Source organism: Astatotilapia calliptera, chromosome 12 (assembly GCF_964374335.1).
Source record: "Astatotilapia calliptera chromosome 12, fAstCal68.1, whole genome shotgun sequence".
In the NCBI taxonomy this organism is placed as follows: Eukaryota; Metazoa; Chordata; class Actinopteri; order Cichliformes; family Cichlidae; genus Astatotilapia; species Astatotilapia calliptera.
In genome coordinates, this window is record NC_137433.1 from 32,230,816 (window position 1) to 32,250,947 (window position 20,132).

At 39.1% G+C, this 20,132-nt stretch overlaps 1 protein-coding gene across 1 annotated transcript in view; it reads right to left on the reverse strand.

The window, feature by feature from the left end:
• rtn4r (reticulon 4 receptor) overlaps nt 1–19,927 on the reverse strand; it is a 46,004-nt gene extending 26,077 nt beyond the window's left edge. Inside the window, exon 1 of the mRNA XM_026187261.2 lies at nt 19,371–19,927. Coding sequence (XP_026043046.2) covers nt 19,371–19,392 — 22 coding nt within the window. The 5' untranslated portion in view covers nt 19,393–19,927. The remainder of the gene's footprint in view (nt 1–19,370) is intronic.
• Between the last annotated feature and the right edge of the window lie 205 nt (nt 19,928–20,132).

Consider the following 20,132-nt stretch of genomic DNA (forward strand, 5'->3'; position numbering starts at 1 on the left):
GGGAGAAGAGTAGTATGGAAGACTGACACACTAAACATAAAGAAGAGCTGTCAGTTCATCATAGAAACATCATTTGACAGCTAACAGTTTACTGTTTTCTTTGCTTTGCTAACCTCACATTTGGTCACAGGCTGCTGTTAGTGACAGAAAGTATAAGATCATAGATACAAGCGTCAAAAATGAGCTTCCTCTGAAAGTGTCTGGGCTCAAACTTAGAGATAAGATAAGGAGTGCAGTCATCTAGAGACAGCTCTTTCAATGTTTTTCCACACATAAAGCTGTATTTCAATTTTCTTTAAAATCTCTTCCAAACAAGTTGCTTAAGTCTTTTTTAATTTCCACACCACATTTGGAATGAAACATTGCCTCATCAGAAGATAATTATTCAACACACTGTGTAGAGAACAGCTGCAAGACTGTAGTCTATGTCCCCGACATGGAAAACAGTCATTACAGCAGTTACTTGGAGTGTTTTTGTAGCACATTTTCCTCACAAATAAAATAGTATGGTCACCAGGGTATCCTATTAAAAAAAACTAGAACCTCTGGAATTTACTAAAACCAAAGTATTTGCCCAATAATAGTTCATATGGGATGATAGAAACATCATTTGACAGTAATCAGTTTACTGTTTTCTTTGCTTTGCTAACCTCACCTTTGGTCACAGGCTGCTGTTAGTGACAGAAAGTATGAGATCATAGATACAAGCGTCAAAAATGAGCTTCCTCTGAAAGTGTCTGGGCTCAAACTTAGAGATAAGATAAGGAGTGCAGTCATCTAGAGACAGCGCTTTCAATATTTCTCCACACTTAAAGCTGTTAGCTATGGTCGTTCGAGTATTTGACCATAAAGCCTATTGGATACATCTTAAGTGATGTATTATGTGTCCAACTAGAAGTTGGACACATAATACAATGCATGCTCAACTTCCTTTTTCTAGTGTTGGAAGGCCTTAGTATTCCCCTGGAAGAACTGGAGGAGGAGGTACCCGGGGACAGGGAGGTCTGGGAATCTCATTTTAGTTCCAGTGTGGCTAAAAATGGCTGGGTGGATAATATTGGCATTACTAAAAAAACTAGACTATCTAAAAATTCTAAGCCTATATATGACCAGGAGCATTTGAACTTTACATCATTATCCTTCAAGCTGACAGAAAACCCAGCGTCCATCACTTTCATCTGCTTTCATCATCATTTCTCAGATAGATAAGCCACGCTAAGCACATTCTCAGACTGTCACTCTAGTACAGTATGCAACTAATGATAGAAATACCACAGACACACTGTCATTTATCTTGTGACTACCATCATTTCTTAGTTAATTACCCTAGCCAATATGCTGTGTCAGTTATTACCCACATTATACCTCAGGTAAATTACTTCTATGCAGTACCAACATCTCTGTCAGGTTGACACTATGGTATAGGTAGTTGTATATGAATTAGGATGACATATTGATGACATAGAATGGAAAAAAGCCTCAGCTCTGTGATTCATGACTGCTTCAGTGGGGAAGTTATACAAAAGGAGGAATATAGTGTAGGAGGCATCATTAAATGAAAGCCATGAAATATAAAGTTGAAGTAAAGACCTCTATGCAAAGTAGTGAAAGAGAGACAAGAATGCTGAGGGCTATATTAGTATGCATGCTTTTCCTCACTCTGTCTTACTCAGTTCCCAGAGTTCTCCACTGCAGTCTGATCTTCTGTGCCATTGCCAGCCCTACTACATCATCTTCCAAGATCCTCTATTCCCTGTTTTTATCTTAAACATGCAATGTCTGCGACAGCAATGTAGCATGGGGAAAGAGCAGCCGAAATCTTCTTTTGAGAGGCTTAGGAAGCTGCTGTAGCACTCGATCTCTAACATTATGCTGCTGGGTAGCTCCGCAGTGAAGGAAGGAGGACAACTGGTCCTGCTGAGATGACATGTTTAAAATTTACTGCAAGTTTTGAGATGCAAACAGAGCAGAATGTTCAAGGACATTTTCCAAGACACATAAGGCCAATTAAATATATAAGGAGTGGGAGTGATAGTGAGATTGTTTGTCTCGCAGACATGTTTTCATGTGAAATGAAAGTTGATGCAGAATAAGGTATTTCCTTTTCTCCACTGATCTAAGCAGCCTATAGGAAGCCTGCACTAATTTATTTCAATTTTCTTTAAATCTCTATTTGGTATTCCAAACAAGTTGCTTAATTCTTTTTTAATTTCCACACCACATTTGGAATGAAACATTGCCTCATCAGAAGATAATTTTTCAACAAACTGCGTAGAGAACAGCTGCAAGACTGTAGTCTATGTCCCCGACATGGAAAACAGTCATTACAGCAGTTACTTGGAGTGTTTTTGTAGCACATTTTCCTCACCAATAAAACAGTACTGTCACCAGGGTATCCTATTAAAGAAAAACTAGAACCTTTGGAATTTACTAATACAAATGTATTTGCCCAATAATAGTTCATATGTCATCATAGAAACATCATTTGACATGACTAGGTCAACGAAATGAAGAATTTCAGACAATATGACCTAGGATTGCTCAGTGATGGAGTAAGACACTGTTTGGCAGGCAGATCACTGTCTTCAAAATGCATACCTTTCTCTTTGTTATTCCTAATCTTACTCTCCATCGTTTGTGTTTGTGATATTTTGAGCTTCAGTCATGTTAATTTGGGTTGGCATCATTGAAATTAAAGGATGATAAAAGGAAACTGGTGCTATGTTAATATCTCTTTGAAGATGGAGTCAATCTGGCAACAGAATGCCGAGCCCTTATTTTCTCTTCCCTTTCCTCTCTTCCTGTATTGAGCACAGTGGATATGAGATAACTGCAGACTCAGCTTTGTAACAGCTTACCTTAGGTGGAGGAACTCTTAAAGCCTCTCCTTTCATCTTGCTCCTTATGTTAGAAACCAGGCTTTGTTTTGTCTTTTTAATCGACATCTGGACGCTGAATATTTACCTATGTAATGTATGTAATACATACTCTACCTTTCCCCCTGGATCTTAAAAAATGTTGACCTTCACCACAGTTTTTTATGATGGGAATATGTACTGTATATTTAAAGTAGGTTATATGGAACACTTTTTGCCCATAGGCTGTAGGCTGTTGTAATGTCTGAAAAGTAGCATCTGTCTGTGGACAGTCAAAGCTATTATGCAAGCCTTTCATGCATTTAACCTGCATAAGCCTCCATTAGAATTGTAGATAATGAAAATGTTATAAAGTAGAAACATATAATGCATGGTAAAACTTGCCAAGCATTTTTATGTAAATGTTAATGATGTAACCTATAATTTGTCCCAAGAGCTATTTGTGCTCTAAAGTACTGCTACAAAAGCAGCAGTAGTATCTGAGTGTTCAAAAAGTATGTCTGCGAATGCTTGGAAATTAACTAACACTGACGTTACACAGTGAGCCACAAATCTTATACTGTGATTGGCAAAACATTTAATGCTGTTTCTTTACAGATATAGAATCTCTTTAATGGATCCTAACATAGGGCTTTTGAGCTAAAAGGTGCTAAGTAGAGAAGCAATCAGTTACAGTTTTGATGACACCCATATCAGCACTTTGTACCGAATTCACCATCTTCACTTGTCTCAAACATGTCACACTGCGACTTTAATATGCAGTTAATTGTTCTCATCTTGACCTGCTGGTAGAATGAGCCCAGCTGCCACTGCCACCCGTACTTCTGTTATCTGAGCAAAAATGCATTATTGTGTGCCCCCTTTAATGACTTTAATTAGTTGTAAACGGAGTTGATTCTCCTGTTAAGTGGATAAGGAGTCGATAATGTAATATAGTCCCAGTATGCACGGCTCCAACTTTATCTCACTGAGAAGGTGGTGCACAGGAGGATAGTTTGCATAGTAATGTCAGTGGGCTGGATAAACCCATTGTAAGGTTAAAAAAAAAATCACATACTGACAGCGCTCAATCACTGAACTGATATGAAAACGACAATTAGTGTGTTCCTGTACTGGCAGAGAAATCATTGCAGAAGAGCTGTTTCAATGTCACTTACATAATGTGGAAGTTTTTACTGGAGCAGATGAAACATTGAAAGGGTCTGTTATCAAGAGAAAAAAAGGAGCTATCTTCATGTAATTATTAAGTAAACATATCCTTGGAATGATGTGAAAGACAAAAAACAGGTCGTTTAGCAGAAGTGTAAGAATTGAACAAAACCTAATAAGAGCCTATATTTTCAGTATTTCAAGAGAGAAAGATATCTAAAGTAACACTGCCAACTCAAACATGTCAACATAATTTCAGCTTTGCTTGACAATATTTGCCCAATGAAAGCTCTTCCCTGTAAAAACCCTACAGATTCAGTAAACGAGGCAGCCTTGAAGAAAAGAGCCCCATAAAGTTCATGTCAGTAAACTATTTCTCCTTTCATCCACTCATCTGCAATAAAGTTTCCAGTCTCCAGTTTCCATTTGCTGAGTAATGCCTTGCCTAGCCAGTGGTGAGGTGCAGTGCTTTCACACTGGAAAAAGCTAATGGCTGTTTATGGTTTCTAATGCATGATGCTATGGCTTTTGAAATAAAATGTGCTCTATGATAATGTTGTGTGTGGATAGAATTTGTCATCAGGAAATGCTGTGATGCTACAATTGACCTCCAAAAAATTTATGAACGTATACTTGCTCTCTTACCTGTTTATGAGTCTTTAAGGGAATAGTGTCCCTACATTAAATTTGGCTGTTCATTTACATTTACTCATAACTTGTTTCCCACCTCCCTTCCTCGCTTAAAAATATGAGCATGCAAAATTTTATACTTCAATGAGAAGTGACATCCTGCAGTCAAATCCCAGATGAAGATAGGCAATGGAGACTGGAACCCCGAGAGTAAAACAAACGGGGGTGGTGGAGCAGAGTAAGCAGATGGCTGATGGAGACTTGGACAGCGCACATTTGACAATTGATAAGGTGGAAATAAGGAGGAGCATTGAGTGGGAGAAGGGGCTGATTGGCTCAGAGCTCACAGATAGATTTGTTTTTTGGATACAAGTAGTGACATTAAAATTTAAAGCTCAATTCAAATTTGTGGGAAAAGAGAGGTATTGGAGAAAAAGCCATGAAGCATTTTAGATATGACCAAGACATATGTGAGAGTACAGGTCTTCCTCAATTAAGATACATAAAAACTTAATTTCAGCAAAGGGGGCTCATTTGGAATAAAAGAGCAATATTAACAGCAAAAATGTGAAGATTCAAAATTTTAAGTATTACTGACAATTTGATAGATCATAGTGTACAATCCCAGAAGAAGGTAGGGGATTATAACGGGACCTAAAAGAGAACAGCAGGGGCAGTCTTAACATAGCATGGAAATCTCATCTCCAGAGTAGAAAAGATATGAAACAGGCAAAGTCAAGAAAAATGACAGATAAAGAACAGTTACAATTATGATGAGAGAAGAAGTCAGAAATAGATTAAAGACAGCGAAGATGAAATCTTGCAAAGAAGGCTAGCTGACTAGGTCACAGGGAGAGGACTGGGAGTCGTTGATTGGCTAGAGGCTGCTAAAGAAAGAGAGAGAGAGTGGAAGAACGTAGGCTTCTGATTGGTTGGCAGTCATTGGAGGACAGAGAAAGAACGAAATAAGAGCCTTTGATTGAAAAGAAGCCAGAGAGAGAATGAGGGCATTTGATTGGCTTGAAGATGTTGGAAACCAGAAAGAAAAAAAAATAGAGCCTTTGATCATCCAGAGGCTGTTTAAGGTCAAAGAAAGCGAGAAATTAGAGCCTTTAATTGGCTGGTGGCCATTGGAGGCTAGAAAAGAGGCCATTGATTGGTTAGAGGATGTCAGGAGGCAGAGGGTGAAAAATGAAGCTTTCTGATTGACTGTCAGAGGCCAGAGAAAAAGAAATGACAGCCTTTGCCCAGAGGTTGTCAGAAGATAGAAGAACGAGAGACTGTAACTGGTTTGTCATTAAAGGATTGTAAGACAGCGAGAAACAGGTGAACCAAACAAAAATAAATATGATGAAAATAGACAAATGTGAACAATAAACTAAACATATGCTGATCTTACCCCAAGAATCTTAAGACCTGAAAGATCTTGTGATTAGAGGCTGATATCAGAATCAGGAGTCATGAAATGTTAGCAACAGATGACCAGCAGTGACCCAGATGTTTAAGAGATTAGGATAACATTTCCTGTGTAGCTGCTAAAGTAGCAGCACCGATTCTGATGGAGCAGCCTGAATACTGATAAACTAAGATTTGGACAAACTGTGATTAAATGGCGATAAAAGGTCTGAGATAGAGTTTAAAAATGATAACATTGAAAGATAAGACAGAACGCCCTTTATTATTGAAATGTTTTAGAAATCATACATCATACATAAGAATCACCAGATGAGTGGGGCAGATGCCATTACAGCGTAGAGAGATGGTGCCATGCCAGCTTTATTGGTGGAAGGGCAAGGGTAGGGTAGGGTTGGGTGGTTCATACTTTTGCATTTGTGCTTTGGCTGGGGTGAATTTTTCAGTCTTTTTTGATGATAAGAAACCTAGTTTGGGAACTCTGAGCAAGTTCAACACAACTGCTGGGCTCTTGCAGGACTGGAGACTGATAGAATCTGAGAATGAACTGAGAACTGACAATGCAGACTACGAGCTAGATTAATAATACTAACTACTAGCTGCTGAAGACTGGAAAATCTGCCATCGATGTGAAATAATATTCCAGTATTCAAGAGTTTAGTAGATAGTAGATCAAATATCTCTGGTTTACCAAAAATATAGCTGCGTAACATGACTGGGAAGAAAAGAACATACTATGAAATGTATCTTCTCAACATTACAGCGAGGTTGCATGACAGATGGCTCAAAAGGGAGCACGACAGATAACAATGAATTTAACAGAGACTAGGGCCTAGCTGATGGGCTGAGAGAACAAGGGCAGATAGATTGCTCAATACCTGGTATAATGTTGACATTTTCAATGAGGTTAATTCAACCTCATTTAAATGGAAAAATGGGAGTTAAAAAACAGCAGCAAAAATGGTCAATATTACAAAAAGGAATGGAGATAGATATGACAGAATAGATCTTTCTTATTGAACCTATATAAAAACCCTTAATCGCCACTATTGCATGTTATTAACTCTTCTGTAGTGCTTTCCTCTGTCTCCTTGTAACTTTCTGTAAGTGTGTCTGGCTCTGAAGCTGCATGTTCCTAATCTGCAGTTATAGGCCTCCCCAATCTGGGGATGGTTACTATTTGATTTTTTAATAATTTGCTTGTGCTCATCATTTCTCTCTTTGCTTTCCGCTTACCCCGCCAATCAAGATAGATGGCCACCCTACCTCAGTCTTGGTCTGATGGAGGTCTCTACTTATTAATCTGTTGTCAAGAGCTTGCTCAAAGGGAATAGTTGGGTTCCTTTATAATTATGTAAAGTATTATAATGCTTCAAAATGCCCTGAGTTAACTTGAATTTGTGCTATATGAATAAAAAGTGTTCAGATTACTTCTATTGGGTAGTACGGTGATTAGCGCAGCACAACAAGATGATTCTGAGTTAGAATGCATCATTTGGCTGGGGCCTTTCTGTGTGGAGTATGCTTGTTTGGTATTATTGTAGGGCCTTTACCTTACAATATAAAGCACCTTGAGGCAACTGTTGTTGTGATTTGGCGCTATATAAGTAAAACTGAACTGAATTGAAATTTAATTCCCCCTGTGTGTATGTGGGTTCTTTCCAGGAACTCTGGTTTCCTCCCAAAGTCAAAAAGACAGGCAGTTAGTGGGATTATATCCATTGGTGATTCTAAATTGGCTGTACATGTGGGCTGTATTTGTGACTGTCTGTGTTAGCTATGCATGCATACTGGCAAAAAGTCCAGGGAATACCCTAACTCTCGCCCTATGGTAGCTGGGATAGGCTCAACATAAAACCTGGAAGACCAAAGCTAAATACCTAGTTTCCTGTGCGATAATAAAAAGCTGCTAGTATGAAGTATGAAGAGTAATTTACATGAACTGACAAATTATTTATTTATTTATTTAAATGCAAGAGAGACTAAAAAATCTCACAAAGGAACTAATCACAAATGTAGCAGGACACATGTTATTATGAGGGCACATAGCTATGATCCCCCCCCCCCCACTAAAACACTTCAATAGAAAAAACTATTCACAGCTTTATTCTGTTGTTGCATTCATTGTTTTAATTCACACTGTTATTTTTATCTAATGTAGTGCATTACGTTTAATGTAAAAAACATCTCAGTTTTCCAGAAGAATATATTTACAGAAAGGATAACTGCATTTGACGCAAAGCCTAGATAATATTCCATTTTGGACATGGACAGGTGAAAATTCGACAGCCAGGCATTCATTCCTGTTATACTTCTTTGGTGTCTGGTGGAAGTCAGCTGCCTAGGGAGCATGTGTAACTGGGAACTGTAATGCAATTCAAGTAAGTGAGATCACAAAAAAAAAAGGCAGGCACGTGGACATCTACACAAACCCTTGCACTGTCTGTTGGCTAAACTTATGTAACTAGGACCTGGGCAGACCCCCGCGGACATGGAAAGTATAATTCCTGCTTAAGAGTACGTCTCTTTTTTTCTTCATGTTAATGTGAGTGAAAACCCTGAAAAGCATCTTGACATCCTAAAAGTTTGGAATTTTTTATCCCCCCCTTCTGCACCTTCTGGCAGTGTGAGTTCTAAACAAATGCTAATAAAGTGTTTTTATAATGAGGAAAGCCCACATTTGTCTTTGTTATCTGTTACTTTCTTTTTTAGACTGAGCATGAGAAATTTTAGTGATTTATTGGTGCTGACAGACTCAATCAGCATTGTGTGTACTAATTGTGCAATGCTTTAAATGTAAAGAACATTCATTAATATGAATGTGTGAAATGGAAAAGTCCCACTCTTAAGCTTTAAAAGAAAACAACAACACTGCATGCACTTAGAAATAATGTATTTAGCTTGCTCAATAATGTATTTTGTGACACTGTGGGCTGTTGACATTAGATTTTAACTGTGATATTGACTTTCGGAAAGTACTACAGCACTTTAATTTCTGTGCATTTCCAGTAGCCAAGTATTATAAATCCTGAGTGATTGTGAACTGCTGATGGAGTCTATAGAGTTTCCAGCTCTAATTTCTGTGTTACGGTAGAGTAAACAACAATAAACAAAGGAAAAACCACGGAACGGCTCAGGTGTCTTTAACTTGGAGAGGAAGGTGAAACTATTTCATGGCTTTTTCTCCAGAGTTAACTGTGGGAAATGTAAATGTAACATGTACCACTCACCCTTCCCGAAAATATGGTCCGTTTGCTAAACCTTGTATGAATCAGCAAGTAATGGGGGCGGGAGGGGGGATTCAAGCAGCAAACATGTGTCCGTGCAAGTATGTGCTGTATGTGTGCAGGTGTTGAACTTGTATTGCTAAAGTGTGTATGAGCTGAGAGAAAAAGTGGAGGAAGAGCATGCTCTCTCTCTTGTCTCATATTTCTCTTTGGTATAATGTGCTGCCTGTTCATGCGATGCCTTTTAAAGGCATGGTGGGAATCACTTCATAGTCAGGCACGAAACTCAATATGCTAATGCCTTCCTAGGGAGCTTTGGAGGGGGAGAAAACATAACTTGTCAATTACCTATAGCAAAACCACAGGAAGATTTATTGAAAACCAGAAAATTCCACATGACAAAAGAGCTTAAACATGACAGGTCAAAATACAAGGCACCACCTGTTTAACTAATTATAAAATGATGTGAGCCTTCGCAGACTCATTGCCATTGTGTCAAAATAAATTATGTTTAAGGACGCATACAGCAATTTGTATATCTATTAATTACTTCTTGAAAGTGCTAGGTGCAAATTTCAAGCTTTGATTTATGTTAACAAAGGAAAGGACTGATCTGTCAAAACTCATTATCCAAGCAAGTGGAGTGGGCGCTGTACTTCTGATAGTGATGCAAAATACATTGTAAAAAAAAAATGCTACACAGATACTCCATACCTCCGAAGGCAGTGCTATAACCAGCCAGTTTCCTTCTAGCGATGGCACACTCTTGCTGGTTGAAGACCCAAGATGGCACAGTGGGACCATCAAGATCGGTTTTAGACTATTTTGTTTCTCACACAGCCATCATCAAGACCCCTCGGCATAATTTGTTTACAGCTCGGAGATTGAGTGTTGGCAGTTCTCATCTCTCCCCCCGGAATAATTGCTGTGATGATAGGCTTTGCTGGGAACATGTACAGGCATGTGAAAACATGCACCATTTTAGATTAGAGGGTTTGGAAAGCCAGCCAAGCTGATGTGACCGCAAAAGTGACATATCTCTGTTTCGCTCATCAAATCAATTCTTGCTTTGGGCTGTCTGATGCTCAATGTCAAAGGACTCCATGCTTTTTTTTTTTAACACTTATCTAATCTCTATTCTACACTTAGAGTTGTGTCAAAATGCAACACTGCGGGATTTAAATACTGTTATTTCAATTTTGCACAGTGCCCAAGTATGATCAACAGGAATACCTTCAAATGGATAAATTTCCATTCGGAAACTCACTGACTGATAATATAGTAGAGAGAAAATATTTGCAGGTCCTAAAATCTTTAAAAAATGTGCTTGTTTGGGATTTTTTGTTTATTTGTTTTTTCATTTTATCAGCAGCTCTAACTGGAATAAATAATGGTATGTACATAAAAATGAATTTACTTACTTAAAGCAATTGATTTTTGGACTCCAGTTAGGCAATTTCGTGATGTTACCAATTTTTCAGTCACAAAGTGGAAATGCCCTAAGGCAGCTGTCCCCAACCTTTTTTGCGCCACGGACCGGTTTATGCCCGACAATATTTTCACGGACCGGTCTTTAAGGTGTCGTGGATAAATACAACAAAATAAAACTAGTACCGGTACTGAAAAAAAAGAAGATTTATTCATAACACATGTGAAAAGACCCAGGAAAAAAAGTTAGCGATAAAAACGATAACAAAATAACGCTGAAAACCGATAAAAACCCTGAAAACCATACATTTCACACCTGAGCCTCAACTCTCGCGGCCCGGTACCGGTCCGAGGCCCGGGGGTTGGGGACCGCTGCCCTAAGGCATAACCTGTTTTATCATCTATTTACTAAATAACCATCATGTTGAATTAACTTAGGCTTGAAATTAGAAACTGAGATCATAGGTCATTAGGGAAGTTTACGTTTAGATATTTATAGATTTTTGGTTATTTTTCAGCCCTAGGTATTGCTCCCTATTGACTGTCAGAGAATGCAGATTTTATGCTGTATTTTATATAATCTAAGGAACCAATAAGTTATCAGGATTTGGACCACTTGGTTAAACAAAGAGCTCCATACACTCTTGACCGATATGACAGAAAATTCAAAAGTTAAAGGTTGAAACCACAATTTATTTATATATTAGATGGTACAAGTAGACAAAATAAAGGAGTATAATGAATTCAACATACTGTACACAACCTCAGCTTACGGTGTGTTTACAGGCTTGGATGCTATTCTGATCGTAGGATTTAAAACCCATGGATGACATATGGTCAATTTGAACCTCATCAGTGGTGGAAATCCATGTGCTCTATTTTCCTGCCAGCCATTGGAACCATACTGAATCCCCCTCCATCATCATCCCACTATCTTCCAACCCCTTGACACCGCTTCCCCTGAACCCAGCAGATTACAGATATCATTATAATGGATGTCCTGGCAGGCCAGCTGCGGTCACATTTAATTTGCCATGGCCTGATATCTACACGAGATAATCAGCATTTACACCTGAGAGTGTAGACAGAAATATACGCCACAATGTGTATGCGGTAAAGACATCGAGGTAGAGACAGAAGAATGACCAAGACACTGCGAGAAAAGTGGGAGAAAGTAAAAGTAAAAGAAAGACGTAAGGTAAGGGAATAGGAAGGTATATGTATTCAGCACACATGCTAAACAACAAAAGATTAAGTGAAGCACACTTGTAAGATTTGCATTTTAATAAGAATAATCTACTTTGGACTTAAAATGACTTGAGAGCAAAACCTAAATCTTTGTCAACATTCTTCAACACAGACCTTACATCTTAGCTTGGAGAGGGGTGCCTCTCCATCATACTTTGGTTTGCTTTGTGAGGTCAGCCCTGTTCAATTACATGCAGATAAAGAGTGGTGTTGTTCTTTCTAAGTGAAGGTTATAGGGTACTCTTCTTGGAGCAGATGAGTGGGATCTTCATTGATTCCACTGTTATGCTTGTGAGTATGTTTAGAAACTCTTTCCTTCTGCCGCAGTTGCAGGATTATGCATTTCCTGCTCTACAAATCCTTTCACTCCCACCAGACATTGAGGACACCGATTTGTGTATGAAAGAAAGTTATCAGACGCGAAAAAAAAACAAACAAACTGTGGAATTCTTGTATAAAGCTGCCAGAACAGGTACACATTATATATGTTTAGCACCTACAGAATGAGCTTTCACATCTATAACAGATCAATTTCCCCTGAGTCGGGGAGTAATGACCTATTTCTTTTGAAGGGCTCCCAATACATATTTCAGTGGTGAACTACCAAGCTCACAGGCAGACGCATTGCTGTTGTGAAGGTTTTGCAATATAAGGTAAAGAATAATATGTCACAGAATTTCTGAAAGCCTTTGTTCTACCACTATCTCAAACAGAAGTATCTATCTATCTATCTATCTATCTATCTATCTATCTATCTATCTATCTATCTATCTATCTATCTATCTATCTATCTATCTATCTATCTATCTATCTATCTATCTATCTGTCAACTCAGGGTGCGTATTTACTGCTAAAAAACACCTTAGAAAGGTAATATATGCAGTCTTCAACATAAAGTATGTGTCCTTCACATACAACACCCTGGAGTGATTGTTAAGAACTTTGCTTTGAATGAAGATAAATAAAGGAAGAACAAAATCCAACAATGCATAAAGGGAGAGAAAGGTGACCCCGCTGGCTTAAGCATCTCAACAATGTGGTACCAGACATTCAGTAAGACTGCATCAAAACACCAGCTCCCATCTGTTAAGTTTGCAATCTAATGACAAACACAGGCTGACTCGATCAGGATAATGAGGGGTAATTTAAGGACCTCGCTTATGAAATGAATATGGTGATAAATAAGAATGTAGCTATTCTTTCAGGATAAAAGAAATCGGAAGTTCCTCTTCTCTCTCTAAAACTTTTACATCGTAAAACTGAGTTTACATTTACATTTTATAGTCCTGCTGTAGAATATGCACATCAGCCAGTAATGAATGTGTGCAGATTGCATATCATATATGCAAGCACAATATTACTAATTATATGTCGGTTTGTTTTTACTAAAGATACCTACTGATAGAACTCCTTTTCTGCAGCAATTAAGCTCTCAGCTGTTGATCTATAGGAGCTGGAATTTGTCCTTTAGCAATACCTGGGCATGCAGGAATCACTCGCCATAGGATTTATCATGTTTTTACTTATATCTCCAATCCTTGTAGTTATTTTTACAGCTCAAAACCATGATATTCAAAAATTGAACCTGAAAACCCTGATTCTAGCTATATATGCACTATGGTGTTGATCTGTTATGCTAACCCTTCGCCTTACACTGCTCACATCTTGGATCAACCAGCTGCTTTATCTGAATGTCACTGTAGCCTGCAAGAAAAGGAGCAGAGCAGGGTTGACTTATAAGGCTGACAACGGCTCCATTCATGCGTCTAATTTAAGAGCGGCTTCTGCTCTGTCTAATTAACAATTTACTAGGCCATCAGTCAGCCTCCCCATTGTGGTATAATCAGCGTCACTGACGTTCAAGCAGCTCATCGCACCCTTTCGCATCTGCAATAGGATTAGCGCATCCATGCAACTTTCATCAGTACACAAACAGAAAAGTGGGCACTGTGTGTTCCAAAGATGCAGCGAAAACAACTGTGACACCACAGAATGAAAGATGACACTGCAGCAGAGTGAGATGGGCATTGTGTTCAACAAATTAGGCAGCTCAGTTTGTGCATACTAGGACCTTCATCCATATAATCTTTAGGAAAAAAGAGTTCCCATCAGTATGTATCACTGCTGGGTCAACACAACTGAATATTGTGTGCAAATTTCACTTGTCATTTTATAAAGTGTTGTGTAAAGTAAAAGTGGAAGGTGTGATCTGCTCTGTTATGCGTAGGCACCTTGAAAGGATTATAATACGGTGTCAAAGTGGATTTCTATTTTTTGTAAAAAGATGTAACTAAATCCCTTCATAAAGACTCCACCTGCGTCAACACCATATACACGCATAACATTAATTCATTTGGCCCTCCTTCTTCCCCCACACCATCTTCAAGACAAGGGCCAACACTTTAATTTATTTTTTGTTATGTGAAAAAAAAGACTTGTAGGGAGTGGGGGTTAAAAACTACTGCATTTCTCCTGCTGGTTCTCTCTCCAAATATTCTGACAGTACAATAATAACCCACAGAGAGGATTAAGAACTGGTAATCTGGGGGAATAGTGTATTTCATTTCAACTGCTTTTTTTATATTTTTGCCCATTAGCTTCCTCTGTATAAACAAATAGAATTTTGCTCATTTATCCACTTAGTTTCTCTGTCTTTCTGATTAGAAGTGAAAGGCTGTGAGACTGGGATAACCTAGAGCGGATGGTTCCAAGGATATCTTAGGCCAGCATGCCCGTGTGCGCATCAGTGGGAGTCTGAATGTGTGTGTGCATGTACTGTATAAACAAATGCAGATCTACTTGAAGGGCGCGGCCAATTAAAAGAAGCCCCTCAAGGAGCACGCTCATCAGGATGCAGTGAACATCGCAGATCCACTTTCAGATAGCCTGCTGGAATCTGTCACTGTAACTAAGGCATTAATACAACCGAGCTCCGTAGCATAAAACTTTGACATCTTTATCCTTTGACGTTGAGAAACTGTATGATAAAATTGATCTATTGTAACGTTTCACAAACTCAGATCTTATAGAAATTTATAATTGCATGGGAAATCTTGTTATTATTTTAATTCAAAAACTCTGCCAAAGATGTCATTACATCACCCAGCAGTGCGTTACATGAAGAGAACAACTCAATTTTAGTCATAATTAGAGAGATTAAAAGTCTTTTCAACATGATTTAAATACCTATTATTAAAAAGTTAACAGTATATTTTGCTAAGACATTTAAATATGCATCTGGCTGAAAAGGTGAATGTTGAAATTTCATTTACTTTGAATGAAACATCCGTTTGTGATGAAACTAAAGGTTGCAACCAAAATACATAGAACCATGAACCACTAAACGGGTGACACCAGTGTATTTAACCACAAACCCTGTGTGCAGTGGCAATCCCGAGGTCACTATGTGAAATAAGTGGCAAGAACACCTCCTGTTTACCTCCTTCAGTTGAGGTAAATCAGTGACTTCTTGCATGCATCATTATCATCATTATGGCAAAATCTCTGAGCTTTGTGAGATTATTTTGAAGGAGCTCAGATTTTGCCAGTTATGCTTAGTTTATGTAAAAATGTAGTTTGCTGTTGTTTTGGTTTACAAGCTTAAATTGTTTTATGTGTGTATTATATATGAGTGTAGAATTGTATATAGTTAAAATGTATGGATCATATAATGTTGAATTCTGAATATTGATTTGTAAATAATGGAATTTGAAATAAGGGTGTAGGAACAGGAAAAGTGTAAACTTCATCCTACTCCTTTTCGAGCATAAACAATTTGTAGACGTGGAGATATTCATGAAAACTTGATCAATCATCACTGTTCTGACTCCTGTTCTGACAGGTGAGGAATTCAAGGAAAAAAACCTTCAATGTTTCATGCCTACAGTGAGGGGGTAGTTGGCTCTTTTATGCTGTTGGGGGACATTCTATTACAGTGGTTTGAATTAACTTATCATCCCTGTCTATGGGTCATCCCAGTCACCACATCTCAACTGAAAGAACGAAAATGAGAGATTCTGAACCGGTGTATCATCAAAACATCAAAATAAGAATATTTAATAATTATAAATCTGAATATTTTAGAAATTACTGATCTAATGAGATTTTCCCATATTAACATCTCTAGGAGTAAAGAGTGAATAGTCTGTAAAATAGAACAAATATCTAGTGAGCAGCAGCTATCTTGACAAAAACACCATGTTGATGTGAGAGGTCAGAATGGCCAGACTGGTTCTAATTGATAGGAAAGTAACAATAACTCAAATAACCACTCATTACAACCAAGGTATACAGAAGAGCATCGCTGAATGCACAAGACTCTGAACTTTGGAACACACTGGGCTATAGCAGCAGAAGATCACACCAGGTACCACTCCTGTTAGCCAAGAAGAGGAATCTGAGACTTTTGACTGTATCTCTAAATTTGGTCAATAAAAGACGGGAAAAACACTGCCTTGATTTCTCCTGTGACATCTAGATCATTGAATCAGGATTTGGCATTAAGCACGGGTCCATCCTGTCATAGTGGTGGTGTCATGTTTTCCCATTTTGGGCATGAACATCATTTAAATGCCACAGCCTACCTGAGTATTGTTGCTTACCACGTCTGTCCTTTTATGACTACAGAGTACCCTTCTGGAGACCAGCAGGATAACACATCGTGTCACAAAGTTTAAATCATCTCAAACTAGTTTCTTAAACACGATAGTGAGTTAAATTAACTTAAATGGCCTTTAAAAACAACATCTCAATTCAATGAGCATCTTTGGAAAGTGGTGAAATAGGACATCTGTATCATGGAGCAGCTGACAAATCTGCACCAAATGGATGACGCTATCAATTCAATATCAACCAAAAATCTCTGGTGGCTGTTTCCACCACCTTGCTGAATCTACATCCTGCTTACGTTGTTAAGAAAAAAGGGGGGTAGAACCCAATACTAGCAAAGTGGACCAGTAATGTAACCAGAGGGTGTATTGTGATTTTGCATATTTCTCATTTAATACCTCAAGAGAACAACAGTGTTGTTTGGTTTCATTGCTGACCATGAATGACTAATATGACAAAAACCAAACAAACCTGTAACTCTATAACTCACACGGATGTAAACAGCATTCAAAATAACATCCCTAATCATTTTTCTCTCACTTGCCACGCCATCCATACAGTACATTATGAAAGAAATCAAAAAACCCCCCCAAAAACATTTATTTCATTTTCTTAACTTCCTCTCCTTTCTCCAGACCTCCCCATAAACTAACTGAACACTACACCCACACACACATTATCTCTTCCAGCCCTCCCCCTGCGCTTGTATAAACATCCATACAAACACAAAGATGGATCAATTTCACATTCCCTTTCAGGGTGCGGAAGATGCCTTGCCTTATTGTCAGTTTATATCATGATGTTGGATTCCCCTAATGCTGAAATGCAAATCAGCTTTGTTTTTTTATTGTTTATTTGTTTTCTTTTATTAGCACCATTTTCTCATAGCTTAATGCATTCAGAACAATCATCTTGCCACCTCAGATGATGCATCTTGTGGCCTATTTTTGAAAATGGGGCAGAGCTTTTGGCAAGGCATTGCTAAAAAATAACAGAGTTAACTAATTGGGAAAAAAATGCCCTAAATGTGTAGTGGTTTCAAAGAGAAAGCGTTCAGTTCCACTATAATGGTTTTATCCATTCATTTGGGCTTCATTGGCTTTGCCTGGCAGTAGACAGGGAGCGACGGCACCCCCAAGCAACAGCTTTCCCACAGAGGCATTTGATCATATGCTGACTGGGTGAAAAAGAGTGTAAATTAAAGTCCCTCCTCATTGTGACACTTTAAACACAAGAAAAGGCAGGCCATATTTTCTCAGCCAAATCAGGAGCCTGAGAGATGGATACCAATTATAATTGCAGCAGAAACAAAAAAAAAAAAATGAATAAAAATCAGACATAGGTGTGTGTCAGACGCGTGGTGCTAAATCATGCCAGCAGTTGGGTAATGAAAGGTTGCCTGTAGGGTCTGAGGGACCCAGAGCCATTCTGTGCCAATGAAGGGGTGTGCACTTGAATTTGCATCACCCTGTGACATATCAAAGAGAATGCACAAGCAGATGTGCCTCTTTGATTTTGTTACTTGTGAAAAGCAAAGTTATTCTGTATCCCCACAATAATCTGCAGCTTTCTTACCCTATTCCTGCAGTTTTAGCCAAGTCATGAACATGAGGAAGATGGAGTGTGTACAGCATGTTGCATAAGCACTGTGGCAGTGGTGTATGCATGTGACAGTGCTGGGGCAGTCTATGCACGGGTGGGGCAAAGTGGAAATTAAGATTTTCCACAATATCTTATTTGAACCAAGTGGATGTTACAGCCTCGGTGCTGCTGACCAAACAGCACATGTCATATCTGTGTTATACACTCTGCACTGCAGTAAACATGACTAGATCACTAAAAAAAAACCAAACAAACAAAAAAAGCCAAAAAAAAAACCAACAAAAAACACAGGGTTACAGTCAGGTGCAGGAAGAGACACAATGACACGCCAGGTGCTGCATCCTCCTTCCTTTCCCACCCTCCCTCTAGCTCTCCGTGAGTGTCCTCACGCACACAAACACACACTCAAACAACTGACAAGAAATTAAATTCTTAACCATTTCTGGCGGAATTGAGAAAGCATTCTTGCCCTCATTAGAATAGCTCCAAGTCCAGTCATGAAAGCTACAAGGCCCAATTTCCCGTCACTTTGGCGGCACCCTGAGTGGGACGATGCCACCAAAACACCAATTATAAGCCAAGGAGCTGGGGAATGAAGCGGTATTACTGGGCCGCCAAGCGGACCATCTGCAGACTTCATCAAACGCTCAGCCCACAGTGTCCAGACGGGCAGAAGCGGATGCCCGGTTTAAGTTGCGATATCATGCAGAGCATATTGACCACTGCAAACAGTACACGGCCTCTCGCTCTCTCGTGCGCACTCTCACTGACATACGCATACAAAAAGGGAAAGCAAGACACGCACAAGATAAGATCCGAATTATGACTCAATTAAGAGCCACTGATTCAAGGTCGTTTACAGCCGACACTTCTGTTTCTAGTTTTTTTTCCTTCCGTTCCAACAATAAAATTATATTTGATTGTATATAAAGGCTTTATTTTTCGATTTCTTTCGATTCTTTTTTTATTGTCATGCTGATAGCCATACCTTATTTTAATCAAACCTCGGGGGTGTTGAACGGAGTCAACTCCAATTAGGACACCTGATTTATCTTTCTGTCTGTCCTCCACAGAGCGGTGACACTGCACCGTTGTGGATTTTATCAGTGCGCAGTAACCCAGCGGGATCCTACTGTCTGATATATGTGAAAACTTTACAGAGGTGTCCAGCTGTCTGATGTGTACTCACCATCAATAATAACGGTCTTCATGATTCAGATGAAAGTGAAATCCAGAGGCTTTATAATTCCGAGAATGAATCCCACGTATACGGAGATAGATAGGAAATCCGCTAATTATTGCAATTTATGGGTTATTGCAAATCCAGTGCAAGACGGGAAACAGGCAGACTAAAGCACCCCTGCACCCTTCAAACTTTAGCCGTAGGTCTTCCCGAGTGGGGAGCCACGTCTCCAGCTGCACCCTGGCTCAGTCATGTGGACGAGAGATTCAAAAACAGTCAGCAATAAACATCCAATTTGGGATCAGTAGACTCGACGCACCAGTCGACACCTCCCCAAATATAGGACGCGCAAACAGCTCGGGAGAAGAGCTCAAAGTGTTAACGCAGAAGTGGAGAATCAACGGCACAGGCGAAAACCGAGTATTGAATCCATCTTTTGAAATCGCAGCAGATATCCAGTCTGATTACTTGCCCCTCTGTATTTCCCAAGTACACTGAAAAAAAGTGTGTGGTATGAGCACGGTTGTCGGTCGCACTGGTGCGCGCCAGTGTGCGTTTACCACGGAGAGGTGGAAAGGGAGGGCGGGGCGGCAAGGGGCGTTTGGCGGAAAGAGACAGAAAGAGGGAGAGAGAGAATTCGAAGATGAATGTTTTATGGGTCTGTATCACGCTGCAAAAAATATCCCTCCTAATTCTGAGTGCATGGGCTATTAATCATGGCAAATAAAAGAAAGACTAGATTTTATGTCCGAGGCTATTTATAGAAAA